We start from the raw sequence: 16,567 nt of genomic DNA, 5'->3' as shown, positions 1-16,567 counted from the left end.
TAGTAACCCCAAGACATACCTAAGACACCATATTCTGAAAGGGAGCTGTTGCACACCGTATAGGGGGCCTGCTGCTCCCAGAGGTGATTCATGGGAACACACGTTCGCTTGTCAACTTCTTGATCATGAAGCACATGATGACGATGGCTGCAAACAGTTGTTGAAAGCAATTTACTGATTAAGAATAACTTCGGGCTTTAACAGAGCTATTTTCAAAGATAAACCATCAAAGCTATGTTCTAGAAAGCATGCAAGTGACACAGTTACCTTTGCTTTACACACAACCCTGGTCTGGCTGAAACCTAGTGATACAATTACATGTCTAAATACAATTGCTGCACTATATGGACTTTCACTGACTATACAGGCTTGATCTCAAGCACTCATGGAAACTGAAAATACCTTGTCCCTAGAAGAACTAGGGGGAAAAGGCAAAGGGGTAGGGAGGTTGTTGCTATAGAACAGACCGTTTAAAGTAAAAAAAAACCAAAACCAAAACAAAAAATACCCCAAAAAACAAAAACCAAGCTGAAGAACAAAATTGTTATTAAAAACATTTCACTTTGCCTCCCTGGCAAATTCTAGTAATCTTTTCCTTAAAAGAACTGTTTGTCTTTTATGCAAAAATGTAATTGAATTGAATCTCAGCACCAAGACTTGAAGCAGTTGTATCCTCTTTCCTGTTATTTCCACTCACATGCACCATTTACAGTTCTATAGAACACCATTAATCAGCATTAGAATGAGGCACCGAGGAACGCTACCAAAACAGAGATGACTGAAGTAATTACTGTAATCCATTAACTCCCTGAGCAGACTAACTGAGTGAATCACACCAATATGTCCAGCTTTACAACTGCTAACATAAGGACAGCTATTATACTGGTAACAACTACTGTGTGTTGTATAGCTGCCAACACTGAACTGGGGACTGAATCTTTTTGTGCTTCCATTTGCTATAAAATAACTGCTAGCAAAAGAGCTCTGAAATTTATTTAGAAGTCAACAATATAAGGCCAGGAAAAGACAGAATATTTGAAGAACAGCACAGGGAGGGAAGTAGATAGAAAGGGGAAAATACACACAGCAGACAGCTGTTAAGCAGAAATAATTTTTGCCACCAGCCAAAGATAGAAGGCCTAGCTAGACAATAAGCTTCTTCAGCACAAAGTTTTGTTTCCCCAACAAAAAGTGATTACAGTGAGCACAGACGGACAGCCAGAAATGTTCAGACATACATGCCAGATATTGCTGTTGTGCAACTGTCAGGTTTACTGACATCAAATCAGTACAGAGTCAAGTCTCTCTCTTCCCCTTTCTTTCCCTTCTCCAGAGTGTGTCTCCAAGATGAGAAGGGGCCCAGTGCTTCTATCTGCAGTTTTATCCAGCTTCTGTCTATTGATAAGACTGCATAATAAAATCCAGATGGCACAGGAATCCTTAGCTAGTCTTCAGCAGTCTGAATGGCTTTTTATTTGAACATGTTTTCTATTTTTTCCCCTATGTTGCTGTGAGCATAACAATTATTTTTATCTTAAACATCAAGAAAAATCTGGATGATTGTTCTGGAAAATCCTCTTCCACCAGGGAAAGAACTTGGGAATACTGAGAACCAGAACTCTCACGACAAGTCTATAGGTGTGTGCAAGACATGACTAAGTACCCTCCAGCAATAGGTTGGCAGTTTGCTAACCAATGAACATGTGTATTCCTCTCCCAGGAGATGATCACCACTTTACAAGACCATGGTACTAAAATCAAGGAAGATGAGAAATCAGAGTGGTGGGGAAATCTCCCAGTTTTCAGTTTTGTTTTCAGGTCTTGTCCAAAGGATTTTGTTAAAACTGCCATTTTCTGTAGGAGCAAAAAGAAGAATGTCCAAAAGACTGGATACCAAATGAAGCTCAGCACAGAAACACAACACTGTTCCAGAGAAGACAGGCACTGAAATTTATCTCTCTTTTCTGCAAGCATTCACAATGAAGCACAGTGCAGCTGCTAGTTTATTCACCCCCAGCAATGAGCTTCACATCAAAGGCTGCAATTAAACACATCGTTAACATGTTACTCTATGGAGAATCAGGTAAGGCAGCAGAACTGTATATATTTTACGGAATGATCAGATTCTGCATTTATTCATGCTCCATAGTCACTAAAAGTCTCAGTACAAAGGACCTTATTTCACTTTAAAAAGGCTTGCCAATTGTCAAAACGTTTGTTCACAGGATATCCGAGCTTCAGACAGCCACCACTGGAATAGTATTCAAAAGACTACACAATCTGCATCAGCAAATACCCTTCTTTTACTTCCCAGCAATTGGATGAATTGCAGCTGAATTCTCAGTTAAAAAGCAGAAAGAAAAAAAATATATCATTTCTGCTTTTCAGCAAAAAAAGAAAATATCTAAGAACATTTGCTCTGCTTTAAATACAATTCTTTAAAATTATGTATACAGAGACATAGGAGGTTTGATTATTCTTGAGTGCCAGAATACATAACATTCAGATTGATGCTAATAGCTTTAACTTGCCCTTACCAATAGATGACCATATTGTTCGAAAAATGCCAAGGCGTTTCTTTAAGTATAGGACAGCATGTAATAGCACTGTACTCACCTAAAAGTACCCCTCTCCACATCCTGTCCACTTAGTCGGACGTGGATTCCTTCTTTCAGAAAAGAGCCAAAAGCCATGTATTCTGCTAAGGCCCAGTCAACAACCCTGTTCTTGGTCATTTCCAAGCGGGCTCTCAAAATCCGAGAGAGTCCTATATTGGAATAAATATCAGAAACCAGTGGACCTACTTCAGAGATCTTTTATAGTCATGTTACATTCACCATTCTCCTTCCCCACTGGCTAACTTAAACACAGATCCTAACAGGGTCAACAAGTTGTTCTTCTAGAACTAAACTGCTAGCAAAGTAAAATAACTTGCTTCCTAGGCAAAGCATTGCATAATGTTCATACCTTGTTTTAGAAGAAGAAAATATGACTGGCTGTGTCAGAAACTACTGAGGACAATAAAAAAGGCTCACGGTGAAATACTTCTTCCTAAAGATTTATTTTCACACCTCTAACTGTTTTATAAGAGACTGAAAATATCAGCTATTGGGTTCATTATTTTTTTCTTCTCTCTTTCTCACTCATTTTTCCTTGACATTTGTCTTACTGGACTTCTGGAGATGCTGCAAAGTGAAAGAGGACGGATTGATCGATACTATGAATGTCATATAAATGGGAATTTGTAGCAGCTGCCAACAGGTTTTCAGTTGGCAAACAACAGCTGTTTTCTTACAGTGAAGGTTTTATAACTTGGTAAGACAAAACACGTTATATATATTCCTGAGTAGAAAGTTATCTAACTACAAGAAAAGTATCTTAAGTACACCTCGTATTACCACTGGTTTTAGCATTAAAAAAAACACATTAATAGTTCTTCCTGAGATGGGTGCCTTACTCCCTAGTAAGTCCACAAACGTGCTGCATAGAGGCAGCATCTTCCACAAGGACTTGAAGAATGAATGGAGATGTTAACTTAACAAAGAGACTTTCACCATCCTCAGAGGAAAATCTATTTTAATGAGGTAAGGAGCAGAAGTAGTATGATACTGAAAGAACATTATGCTGAGAACAAGCAGCAGGACGTTAACTGTCACATTCTCCTTGACTATAGGGTGGAAGAGTTAAAATAAAAGTCACAGGCATTTTCCTCTTTGGAAAATGACCCAGCAGCAGCAATATAAAATCTGAGCAAGAAACACAGCCACCAGGAGAAACAAAGAATCCAGCTGACCTGCATGTATTTTGAAGTCTTTGACTGGCACTGAACTCGCTACATTGCCAATATGAGTCAGTAGGTCTTCTGAAATACCAGTTGGAGGACAAGACATGCTCTTGGGTTCTCCATCCACATTAAAGAATCCTGGAAATAAAAAATTTAGTGAGATGTTCAAGGACTGATTAAGATGTACCTACACTATCTACAGTTAATTTAAAAACTTGCAACTCTTAAAAGACATTCTAAGCAGCAGCCTAACCCTAGTACTTCACCTTTCACTGAGAGACACAATCATTTTGATTGTATGACAATAGAACTTAATCTTACAGGCACACAATGATTTGTTTTGTTTCTGCTTTTACTCCCTGTGAAGTCCAACTACGTGGGCAGAGGCAGCCAATAAAAGGCATATGGCATCTCAATCCCTCAAAAAAAACCAAAACCAAACTCTGAAGGCAGAGACAGTATTAACATTACAGAAAAAACACTTCTCTACTAAACTTTTCAGTCTTTTCAGACAACTTTTTCAAAGTCACACCTTACTTCACACAGTTTTTAACAAAAGCATCTCTTTCAAGTTGATCTGGCAAAATGTTTCATTTACTATTAAGAGGGGGAAAACAAAGGTCACATTCTATTTTAAAGGAACACTGTCTGATAAAAAGCATTTAAGAGTCCTAGAATATGGACTTAAAATAAAAGCACAACATTAACATTAGGATAAGTGAAAGGATGCTCCTTACCAGGCCAAGGTGAATCGAGCCAGTGCTTAATATGTAGGATCTTATTATCCTTAGATCTAGTATATGCTTCTTCACATATTCTATCATACTTTGCAATTTCTTCCTGCAAAACAAAAACTTTCATTTTAAAACACTCTCGCATCTTACAGATGAGACCTATCATTCAGTATAAAACACCCAGTTACTTAACTTCTGAAGAAAATTACAATTATGCAAACAATTTCATTTTATCTAGGATCAAGATGCCTTCTAGAAACATGCTTACCCACATTACTCTAAATAAATTATTTAGTGTATTGGATAGAGGAGAGTACCAAGAGCTGAATTTGTAAGTATTAACTCTAGAATGAGACAGAACTGAAGTACCAAACATAGCTGACACTTCTAAGATCAGAATTATTCAGTTCTCACATTTCCGGCTACAGAAACCACTAAAGACTAGGAAAGAACCCCCTACAAAATTATCCCAGCTAGAACAGCCTAGCTAAGAATCTGCTAGCCACAGCTGTCAATGGCAACAGATACAAAGTCATCTTATGTAGAGGCAGAATGCCTCTATAATTACAGTATCTATGTTTCAATCCAAAACTACACTTGAGTTACTGAACTAGCTAATCTTTAAAGTAATTAACAGCAATGTTGAGCTCAGTCTATACAGCAAAACATCGATCCAGGATCCTGGATCCAGTCACCAGAGCCCATGACACTACTGGCACATTCTTATGACTCAGGATAGCTATTTCTGCATGAGCTGTGATCATTCTTGCGGACAACAGAATGCACCTGCACAAACTGGGGTTTTTTGTTGATCTGTAGTACTGTGTCACTACATAACTAGCCACAACTTCTCAGAAGATCCTTTGTTACATATGCACTGTACTCATTCACTTTCACAAAGACTAAGGTAAAGATCTAACTAGCTTCATATAGGCACCAGACTCTACACTTTATCCTTCTGGAGTATTTCAAGTGACCTCTGAACTTAGTTTAATTACTGCAAGAAAATAAAACCACTAAACTGATGTTATTGCATGACTGCTGGATACATTATCGATATGAAGCTACAGTTATACCTATAAACATTCAAATACTGTCTTACTGCTGAATCAGGATTCTAGAGATGAAAAAGAACAGCTGACACATGCCTTCATCTCCAACACTCACATTTGATCACCTTTTACAAATCTCAGAACTGAAGCAAATTTTTTGTGCAGTATGTATTAATTACTTCACAGTATTTTATGTCCTTTCAATAGAACAATACTAGAAAATCCAAACCAAATTGAATCAGAACACGTCAAAGGCTGAAAACATCACAGTAATGCAATGAAGGCTTTTAAGCAAACGGTATACAGTGACATTTGTGTCTTCCTACTGACAGCTTCTTAAGTTCACTTTAACTCTGCTGACATGTACCTCAAACTCCTGCAGTGTTACAGTCCCATCCGCAATCAGTTTGTCAGCATACTTCTTCAGCACCGGCACCTGCTTATGAATCTGCTTGTACATTAGAGGCTGAGTGAACATTGGTTCATCCATTTCATTGTGCCCTCTCCTACGGTAGCAAACCTACAATGGGAGAGATTGTTTCTGTTGGTAAGAAAAAAATGTAAAATGCAATCTTTCCATTTCATAGTTTTACAGAGATTTTAGGAGGTTTATGGTATAAAAACATTTATGGATTCTTGTGGGCCTATTACTGTTTTGCTGTGTTTAAATGAAGAAACTGAAGGCCATTAAAATCAAAGTATCTTTCTTTACAGGTGTCCTGGGTTCAGCTGTAGCAGTCATTTTTTCTCCTTCTTAGTAGCTGGTGCAGAGCTGTGGTTTTGACTTTCAGTCTGGGAACAACGCTGATAACACCGATGTTTTTAGTTGTTGCTCAGTAATGTTTACCCCAACCAAGGACTTTCTCAGTCTCATGCTCTGCCCGGGAGGAGGGGAAGCCAGGAGGAAGCAGAGACAGGACACCTGACCCAAACTGGCCAAAGGGGTATTCCATACCACAGCACGTCATGCCCAGTATAGAAACTGGGGGGAGTTACCCGGAAGGCCCAGATCGCTGCTCGGGTCGGGCGGGGTATCGGTCGGCGGGTGGTGAGCAGTTGGATCCTCTCCCCTTGTTATTTCCCTCATCATTATTATGATAAGTAGTGGTTTTGTATTATACCTTAGTTACTGGACTGCTGTTATCTCAACCCATGGGAATTACATTCTTCTGATTCTCCTCCCCATCCCTCCGGGAGCGGGGGGAGGAAGAAGAGGGGGAGTGAGTGAACAGCTGCGTGGTTCCGAGTTACCGGCTGGCCTTAAACCGTGACAACAGGGTCTTCTAAGCCACATAAAAATAAGAGAGTAGTCCATAATATACAGAACAAAAAAAAAAAAAAAAAAATCAAGACCTACCAAGTCAACCACCACATCTTTATTGAATGTGTTTCGCCATTCTGCAGCTACATTACACACATACATCACTGCTTCAGGGTCATCAGCATTCACATGAAAAATGGGAGCATTGACCACACGAGCAACATCAGTAGGATATGGAGATGAACGGGCCATACGGGGGTCTGTGGTGAAGCCAATCTAAAAATTCCAGAAACTTCCATTAAGTAAGTTGGGCATCACCCTCTACTTTGTTTTAAACATTTAAGATTTTCATTTAATAGTCATTTAGACAGCAGTACTATCGGCTTTTCGTTTTGGCTAGCTAGCTTCATTTTGCTCCCTTAAAAAGAAAACAAAGCAAACAATTCACAAATTGAATAAAATAAATATAGGTAATAAAATATTACTCAGTCAGAGTTGCTAGATACTATGATAATTTTCAGGAACATCCTAATCACTCTAATGAACAGAAGGGACAATGCACCCAGCTAATGAAAACAAGAATAAAACCAAATACACTAGCAACTATTCAGAAGACAAATTGATTGGAAAACGCTCTACTTGTTACCTGGTTGTTGACCACAACATGAATAGTGCCATTTGTGGTATAGGATGGCAGGTCACTAAGATGAAATGTCTCATAAACCACTCCTTGTCCTGCAAAGGCAGCATCCCCGTGCAATAATATGGACATAACCTAAAGGGAGGATTATACACACATATCCGCACATATGTATTAAGAAGCAAAACTGCAATTTAATCCTTTCATTTTTTTCTTTGCTTCATATTTCTTTAATGCTTAAAAAATAGAACTGTATTTTTATAATAAACCAGACACTTCTCAGCATTCTGCTGACTTTGCTTACTTCACAAATGAAAGAAAGTTTAAGCCTACTTCCTGAAGTTACCCTTGAGGTAGCATGTCAGAAGCCTTATCTAGTTTAACAGGTGATATATCCCTTTTGTGAAAGGGGAAAAGAGGAAGACCCTGTGAAAAAAACTACTGGTAAACTGTTTTTATTTAAAATAATATGAAAAGCTACTAGTAAGTGTTACTACATTAAACAATATTTACCTTCTTCCCTGCTGTATCCCCTCGATAAAACTGTTCAGCTTTTGTTTTCCCTTGCACAACGGGATCAACTGCTTCCAAGTGAGAAGGGTTAGCCATCAGGGACAGAGTGATTTTCTTGTTTGTTGCCCGGTTGATCCTCTCATGGTACATTCCCAGATGATATTTTACATCCCCAGATCCCTAACATGCAAGATGTAGCCACAATTCAGGAATGTCATTTATACCAGCTACATTCTATTGACTATGCCTAAAAGTTGTGCTTTCAGTCTGAAAAACGCATCTAGCTAACTGTACATCAATATGCACTATGGGTATAACACCATAATTTCAAATTGGAGTATCCCTATTCAATACTGGATAAATATTTACAAAATATTGACATTCATTTCATTTATATAAAACAATGAAAGATGCTTAGGGATTACGAACTCAATCAAATGACCTGGAACTTAACTATCTGTAATCACTCCTGAGATACCTTCTGCATGTTAGAAGTACAGTATAGTCTTTAAAACTGTTAAGAAATTTCACCAAATCACATTGCTCAAACTACAAAAGAAGAAATGCAATTTGGCAGCTGATAATGTTCTTTTCACAATAACCATGAGCAAAATTACTAAGAAACTACCTTGAATATTGACCTCTCTACATAAATCTACTGAAGAAGCATCTTACCTCATCAGCTGCTTCAAGTTTGGGATCAAACTGACAGAAGATCTGCTCCAGCTCTTTTCGGATTACATTAGCCAACACATTCAGCCTACCTCTAAAAAAATTCCAAATACAGTTATGTCTCAGAAATGATAATAACAGAGTTAACAGCATGAAGTTTATAAAAATCAGCAAGACCCTCTGTCAGCAATTCACAAGAAGTTCACTTCAAACTTTTGAACCTGAAATCCTTCATTCTACCCTTCTTCCCATTGCAAAATTCCTCCAATACATTCCCACAGATGTTTTATAACACACTATTATCCAAGCAGGAGCAATGAATTTTGTAGCTACCTAACAGTCTTAATATAATGACATTAATAGTTAATTAAAGGCAGACTGCAACAGTAAGTTTGATACTATCTCACCAAGCCTTCTCAGATTTACATTCTATGCGATGGGATAGATACGACGGCTGCTGCCCCATTCGCTTGCAGCATCAAAGTACACTGAAAAGAGTTTTGCTAGCATTTACCTGTGAAGCCTGTAGCCACTCACTGACAGGTATTCGTTACAGTTCTGTGTTTCCATTACTTACTATGGCTGACTCTTGCTACCCTAGATGCTCTAATATCAACTTCCTTAATAAACTTCTAGAACCCAAAACTTGTTTTAAGACAATAAGCTCATTTGCTGGGAGGTTTCCATCAACATTACCTATGAGGCATCCCCATTATAACATATTCAATTCCCATTTCACTGGATTTATCAATGATGGTCTTAAGTGCAGGAATCATTACTTCACATCCTTCCAAACCAAATCTCTTTTCAGAAGACCACTTGCGAGCAAGGAAGTCTTCAAATCTTTGCCAAAAAGAAAACAAAACAAAACATAACCAAAACAAGAGACAGTGTTTTATTAAGACAATGTAACAAACACTTATTTGTTGTCATACATCTTTTAGCAAGTAAAACTACATTACACTGTTTTAAAGCATATGTGAATACATGTTTTTAGGCCTCTGGAAGTAAGCCATATGTAGGGAGGAGTCATAGGAGAGAATTAAGTCATCTAATTAAGTCATCTCTATCTGAGAGGTATTTACCAGGACTTTGAAACAATTCAGACAGGAAGATGAGTCTCCATCTTGGACAAAATTAATTTCCCAAGTTAAACTCTGCTCCTTCTCATGTACACAAAAGGTATACTGCCCACTGGGAAGGCAGAGCAACAGCAAAGAAGCCTCTTCTATGGACTGAAGATAAGAGAACAGAGAACATGTATTTTCTGGAAGTAATAATTAAATGCTTGTAGAAAACCACACGCCGACTTCATAGGTCCTATTCAACAGCAAGGCTTCTCTCAGACCATGTGACGTAACAGTTGGTAACATGCCAAAAAGAACTAGGGCATGTATCTCTGCCTCAGCTTCAGCGGGAGAAAGATGTCAATCCTAGACAGCTCTATGTTCTTTCATTCTTTAATGCATTTGGGCCAGAGGCAATGTGAGTGTTTAAAATGTACCTTATAACAAATGTTGAAAGGATTGTACGTTGTAAAGCTTGGGCATACAAAAGGCGAAGAAAATACATCTTCATGAAAATAACTGTATTGGTTACATCATCTGTGCAATGCCTCAACTCGTAACACTGCCATAATCCATTAATACTTGGCCTATTCCTCACTTAGAATGCTGACATTTACCTCTTTAGATTGAAGTCCTAAAAGCAGTGAAATGAAGAGTTGCTGAAAGACTTTTCCTTAGCTACCCATCAATACCCTCACAATTCAATCATCCAAGCAACAAGCCAGACCCTCAGCTGAGCTATTCTATCGGAATTCCTCAGGGAAGTCTGATGGGCTATGCCAGTTTATATAAACTGCAAGTGAGTTCCCATGTGAACAGTAAGTCCCACATGACAAATCAAAGTGGTGTACACACAGTTTTCCTACTCAGTGCTGTAGCAACTTAAGCCAGAACTACAATGTTTCAGTCTCACATCTGTGGGGTCTACATTCTTTCTATTCTCCTCCCCACTTCACTTCAAAGGCTATACAAACTGTTTCAAACCGCAAGAACTAGAATATATCATGTGCCTGAGAATACATTCTTGTTCTAGGGGTGAGAGGGTAATTCAGTGTCTGGGATCACAGTATTTCCATATAGATTGCCACAAGGGGAGCAATCAATAAGCTGTTTCCAAGCATGCATTCATATATTGCAGAGACCAAAACTCCTGCTGCCAGGTCATGCAACAGTACAGCACATCTTGGCATACCTCAAAAGGAAAATAGCAAAAACAGGACTTTAAATCACATTATGCCTCTCAAACCCAGCCCCATCTTGGCACAGCTTTCCAAAGAGACTGTTACCATCCCAGCAAGTCAAACAATGCTCATGTCAACGCTTCACCCATAGAATCATAGAATGGTTGGGGTTGGAAAGGACCTTAATATCATCTAGTTCCAACTGCCATAGGCAGGGACACCTTACCCATCTAAAAATTCTTCCTGAGCTGACCACTGGGATGGCTTCCTTTGATCATGTGCCACTACAAAGATGCACAGTAGATAGAATATAGCAGAAGATCAGTATCCAGTGCTGTTCTGACACCTATTTTCCAAAACAAATAATGAATCTCTAACAAAGATATATTAGTCTGTTGAAATATTTTTTCCCCAGTTTATCTCTGCAAGCCAATAAAAACATTGCCAGATATACCACTAAAGGCTGCACAAGTGTTACAAAACAACCTGCCTTTTAAGGAAATGGAATACTAACATTCACTACGCAGACCCTGACTCCACCTCACAGCAGACACTTCTCTCTGATATCACAGTCAGACTAAGTACACCCACTTGTACTCAATTTCACTTAGACTCTTCACTTCCACCTCAGCAATTTACCCATCACACCAGCTTATATGTGGCAGCCATAGAGCAGTCCCAAGTGCCACCCCAGCATACCTCATTGAGCGCACCAGCCTTGCTAACAAAGTCCTTTTTTCCTCATTAGTAAACTTCATAACTCCCGGGGTCTCAAACTTCTGCCGGATCCATTGGCACTGCTCCACATCATTGATGAACATAAACTCCAAGCCAATGTGTTGGCAATAGGTATTCTAGGATGCGAAAACACCAACACATAGGCTTTGGAAGTTAATGAGCCATGAAGAAACAAATGTATTTTTCAAATTATATTTTCTGAGTATATTATTCCTCTGAAAGCTATGCTGTCTTCTTCCTCTTCCACTATATCTTCCCCACAGTAATCCTACAAGCAAATAAATTATTTTACTGAATCTAATTTTGTGCCAGAAAACTTTCTCTACAAAGTAACATTTCAAAATTTTGGATCAGGAAGATTCTCATTTGGTTATACATTCAACGCAGGCTGATAAACCTGCCTTAAACTGACTGGCATATTTCACCTAACTCACTACTGTTCTTACAGGCATATTAGTCTTTTCTTTAGATGCACCAGCAAGGATTTCATGACATTCATCAAAATTTACCCTGTCTTTTTTAAATGTCACCTGAAATCAAGCCATAAAGACAATGAGAGGGCAGCTATGAAGCCTCATGCAAATTATCTGGTAACTGCCAAGTCTCAGAAGACTGGACATCTCAAAAAGAAGGCAAGCAGCTGAGAGCAGAGAAAGGGCAGGGAAAAATGTAAAGACATTTCAGAAATTTCATCTGCCTGTTGCATTTTTCCATTCTCTTTTTCTTACCTTAGAATATTTCTCCAGAAAAAATGTGTCCAAAATCCAAGTCAACAGAACTAAGACTCATTTTGAGTTTGATTTGAGACAAACCCACTCTGAAAACATAGTATGTGATCTCTACTACCTTTAAAAAGGAACTGAATGTTAACTTCAATTAAAAAGAAACCCAAAGCTCTGGAGAGAAGAAGAAAGCCAGAGGGTTACCTCTCTTTTTTCAGTTCCTTGAGGTTTTTAGATTTTCCTATTGATTTTGCCTATTTATTTGCACATGACAATTTTCAGGGTTATCTCCTGAAAACTGTTGCAGAGGCATGCAGTGCAAAAACCAGAAAGCAAATATAGAGCTCAACTGTGCAACAGAGATGTTGTGACTTAACAAGCTACCGTGCTTCAACTAAACTGATGTAATTGTCAGACGTGCAAGTCAATACATTCTCTCACATTTGCAATAGGTCAAAGCCATGAACTCTTACATGCTTTTACTTTTACATTCGTGTAACACAGTTCTGTATTTCATCCTTTAAATTATTTCCTCACTCCTAGTCCTTTTTACTCCAATGGATTTCATTACTGTGCAACAGAAATCTCTACAACTTCAGTACTCCAACATCATGGAAAAAGGACAAACGGAAATATCCAGTACTTACTAGCTCAGTAGTTTACAGATTCATTCCCATTCCTACTCACTGTTTTGCTATTTGGAGTTCCCCTCTAATTGTATTTATTCCTTCAAAGTATTTTTGTTTTCAATTATTTTAGCTTTGATGACTTCATATGGCATAACCATATCACCTGTCAGATAACAAAACTCTAGAAAAAGGATTGGGGATGGAAAATGAGGGCCATCACTGTCTACAAACTACAACTGGGCTTTCATGAATTTAGTACCCATACCTCATATTTTCACTTAGGTAGAAGCCTCATTAAAGCTAGGGCTCTGAGCGCAACCCCTGCACATCCTGAGTAAAAAGGTGCAAAGGTGTTTTATGTGTCATAGAACATTTAAAAGACAAGTTCTAAAGGCTCTATCCCTTTGAAACAAAGTCAGCTCTTTAGAGAACTAAGGCCCGAATTAGTATTCTACCATATTCACCTCTTTTCTACTCATTCTTAATCTATGTATTTCAGATATGCAGGCAATGAAACCGAGGGTGCTGCCATCTCTAGAAACAGTGCAAGGGTTTTTTTTAACATCATTTGGATTCCTTACATGCTCTGTTAATAACTGAAAAATGGTAAGTTTGTGACTGACAACTGGAAAATGTTCACTTCCGTTTGGACGAAAAACAATCACAAATCACAAAACGTCCCACTGACCTCCAGACGTTTGATGATCTCTCGCAAAGAAAGACTGTTCTCATTTCCTCCTATGAAGGTGGTTGTAGGCAGCTGAAAGACTTTGTCCAAATCTGATTCATGCAAACCATAAAACCCTACAACAGGTACATTATCAATTTGTGAAGCAGGGCAAGAGACAAAAAGGAAACCACCATTGTTTTTCAAACCACCATGAATTAAGTTTAATAAAGCAATATCAAGAAAGAAGGTACCAGATTAAAAATTTAAAATGTGAGCATTTTGGAGGCATCCATTAGTCTGGAATGTTTTAATTAAATAGTTATTATTTGATTAGAAGTACAAAACCATTCTTTCTTAAATGCTCAGATAGAACAACTGAAATTAAAATCACCCAAACCTTTTCATATTCTCACATATGTGCCATCAACTCCCCATATTATACCTTGCACTTCACTGTTTAGTAAAATAACTTAACTGTAACGATTGGGATTTCTTCCTTGCTCTATCATGAGCAGCAAACACAAAAAGAACCACTTTTAACAGACAGAACCAGTTGGCGGGAAGCATACGAGACTACTTTATACAACATTAATAGATAGAAATTAATAGAGAAAACACAGAACATGTTCAATGTTATGCTGTGCAAACACTCTGGTAGATCTTTCAAGATAGCTCTGTTCACCCTCTCTCTCTTTATAGGGAAGTTTGAAATAGCCATGTAATGACCTGTACAGCTCTATTTCCCATTTTATAAGGGTGACCCCTTATAAAACAGCCACATTCCCACACACGCACCCCCACAACTAAACAAACGGCTTGTTTAAGCGTATTGTCCCATCTTGATTTCAACATATCTGAAACTCTTCTGGCTTAGAATATGGTTTAAGAAAATATTTAACTTAACTATTATGCAGTTTCAAAAGCCAAATAACAGACAAGACTGAAAAACTGGTATCAGTGCAAGTTAAAGGCTTTGCATGGTACAGGTTAATCTAAACCTGTTCAGTGAAGAAAGGAAAAATAGCTTCTTACAATTTTAAGAAGCAAATATATAAAATTTACAATACACCTTACACACAGCTATAAGCTATGTAAGCTATAGAAACTTATATATACATAAAACTTATATGTGTGTGTGGACATCTAAAATATTTTAAAAGCTAAAAATAGCTTCTTTACTTTTAGTTTTGAACTCTATCTTGGTTCTGGATAAGTGGTAGGCATCCACTTTAACACTGTATGGCAGTGATAAGCCTGCACATAATGCTTAAATCAATATAGAACAGCACTCCCTATTTCCTCATAAATGAATTTTCTGATGATGAAAGCAAAGAAGCAATTAAAAGATGAAAAATAATGGAACTTAACATTTAGAGTTGAAGCCAGGCCCTAGACCTCTGTTATACCATCACTTTTACTATATAGCACTGTCGGTAATAACACATTTTGTGTTCTAAAAATAATATATTTTAAAATAGTATATTTTGGTTTTAATAATATTTTAATAATACATTAAAATATCAAATCTGGAGTGACCAAAATAAGTGTTTGTGCACCACTATTTCTCCTTTTTTGTACCATAGTAAATTTTTCCAGCACAAAATTAATTCTGGTTTTCTATAATCTAAAAAAGGAAAACAAAAAAAAAAGAGAGAGAAGAAAAGGAGGAGCTGGGAGGGACAGAGGGGATGACAGGGGCTTTAGTGTCTTTTGAAACCAAGCAGTGCTAACATCCTTTTTTTTTTCTTTTCTTTTGCTGACTTTCTCTCACACTTCATAGGCTCTTCATGTTCTGCCATGCATAAACCAGAACACATACAGGAGTGATTTGGGCACACACAGAACATCTGTGCTTTGTACGACAGCACTGCATATTTACTGAAGCATCATCTCCTGTTTAAAGAGATACAACCTTGCGGAAATCCAAGAGCTCCTGAAAGCTATTTTATAACTTGAATCATGCAGTAGGTACTTCTGCAACTAGCTGCATTCTTAAAAGCAACTCCGAGAAGAAACTTCCTTCCAGAAGGTTTCTTAAAAAAGAAATCAGATGACACGACAAAGAAAATGAACAGAAAAATCAAACACTAAAATACTTTCTGTACTACCAGAGACCTTTCACAAGTTTTCTGCCTGGAACATTCAAGGATAGACAACATTTGAGATCCTTCCCTTTTTTGTGATGCCAAGACGGTGTTAGAAATGTTGTTTTCCCTCACAAACTGAAATATCACCTCAATTACACTCTCAGACACATCCCTCCCCCTCATTCAGAGTCTAGCGTGTTTTTCCTATGCTCATGAGAGCTTCAGTATGATGCCTTCTGGTGAGTCACAATGCTCTTACTAAACTATCTGCAGAGTTTAAAGACATTTGTACTGACATGCTAGCAATCATCCATGCTCCAAACAAATTATATTTACTCAGTAAATGTCTAATGTATTTTCTAGTAGGTATTTTCCTTTAATCAAAGCTGACAAACTTCAGAAAGAACCCCTGATTTGTGTTAGCACCTCTCTATTTAGTCTTAAGCACTCCACTGCCTTTATATGATAAAGGGTCAGAACTGCTTCTTTTCCTACCACCAGAAATAGAAAATAAAGCAGCAAAGAGGCAGTAGAGGTACGTAAAGTAAAATTAAGCAGAATGTGTTTTCTCTACTATTTGCACTATATTTTATGCCTTGTCCAAAAAGCTTCCCTACGTACCAAAATAAAATTGATTCAGTGTCTTCACCAAGTATAAACCCACCTTTTTAACAAACCAGGTAGATTAAAGAGTAGAGAAAAATCAATCAGATGGGTTTTTATTCAAGCAGAGAGAGCAAAGAAATTGATCAGTGCAATCTCTCAAAGCCATGTCCTCTTAGCAACCCGAACAACCTTTGCAAAAGCAGACCCTAGC

At 37.9% G+C, this 16,567-nt stretch overlaps 1 protein-coding gene across 4 annotated transcripts in view; it reads right to left on the bottom strand.

The window, feature by feature from the left end:
• OGDHL (oxoglutarate dehydrogenase-like) overlaps positions 1 to 16,567 on the bottom strand; it is a 47,207-nt gene that overhangs the window by 19,695 nt on the left and 10,945 nt on the right. For 3 of the 4 annotated variants that reach the window (XM_010017329.1, XM_010017330.1, XM_010017333.1), the window contains 12 exons: positions 13,682 to 13,797; positions 11,604 to 11,758; positions 9,353 to 9,499; positions 8,660 to 8,750; positions 7,985 to 8,164; positions 7,478 to 7,606; positions 6,928 to 7,107; positions 5,938 to 6,090; positions 4,522 to 4,624; positions 3,794 to 3,922; positions 2,617 to 2,767; positions 20 to 147 (listed from right to left, as the gene is read on the bottom strand). In XM_010017329.1, the coding sequence (XP_010015631.1) occupies positions 20 to 147; positions 2,617 to 2,767; positions 3,794 to 3,922; positions 4,522 to 4,624; positions 5,938 to 6,090; positions 6,928 to 7,107; positions 7,478 to 7,606; positions 7,985 to 8,164; positions 8,660 to 8,750; positions 9,353 to 9,499; positions 11,604 to 11,758; positions 13,682 to 13,797 (1,662 nt within the window). Of the gene's footprint in view, positions 1 to 19; positions 148 to 2,616; positions 2,768 to 3,793; positions 3,923 to 4,521; positions 4,625 to 5,937; positions 6,091 to 6,927; positions 7,108 to 7,477; positions 7,607 to 7,984; positions 8,165 to 8,659; positions 8,751 to 9,352; positions 9,500 to 11,603; positions 11,759 to 13,681; positions 13,831 to 16,567 lie in introns of all 4 variants that reach the window. The other variant, XM_010017332.1, reaches the window with a different exon arrangement.

The sequence above is a fragment of the Nestor notabilis genome, unplaced genomic scaffold (assembly GCF_000696875.1).
Source record: "Nestor notabilis isolate BGI_N333 unplaced genomic scaffold, ASM69687v1 scaffold13586, whole genome shotgun sequence".
Classification (NCBI taxonomy): Eukaryota; Metazoa; Chordata; class Aves; order Psittaciformes; family Psittacidae; genus Nestor; species Nestor notabilis.
The sequence above is the reverse complement of the archived record's forward strand: the minus strand, read 5'-3'. Positions and strand labels throughout refer to the sequence as shown.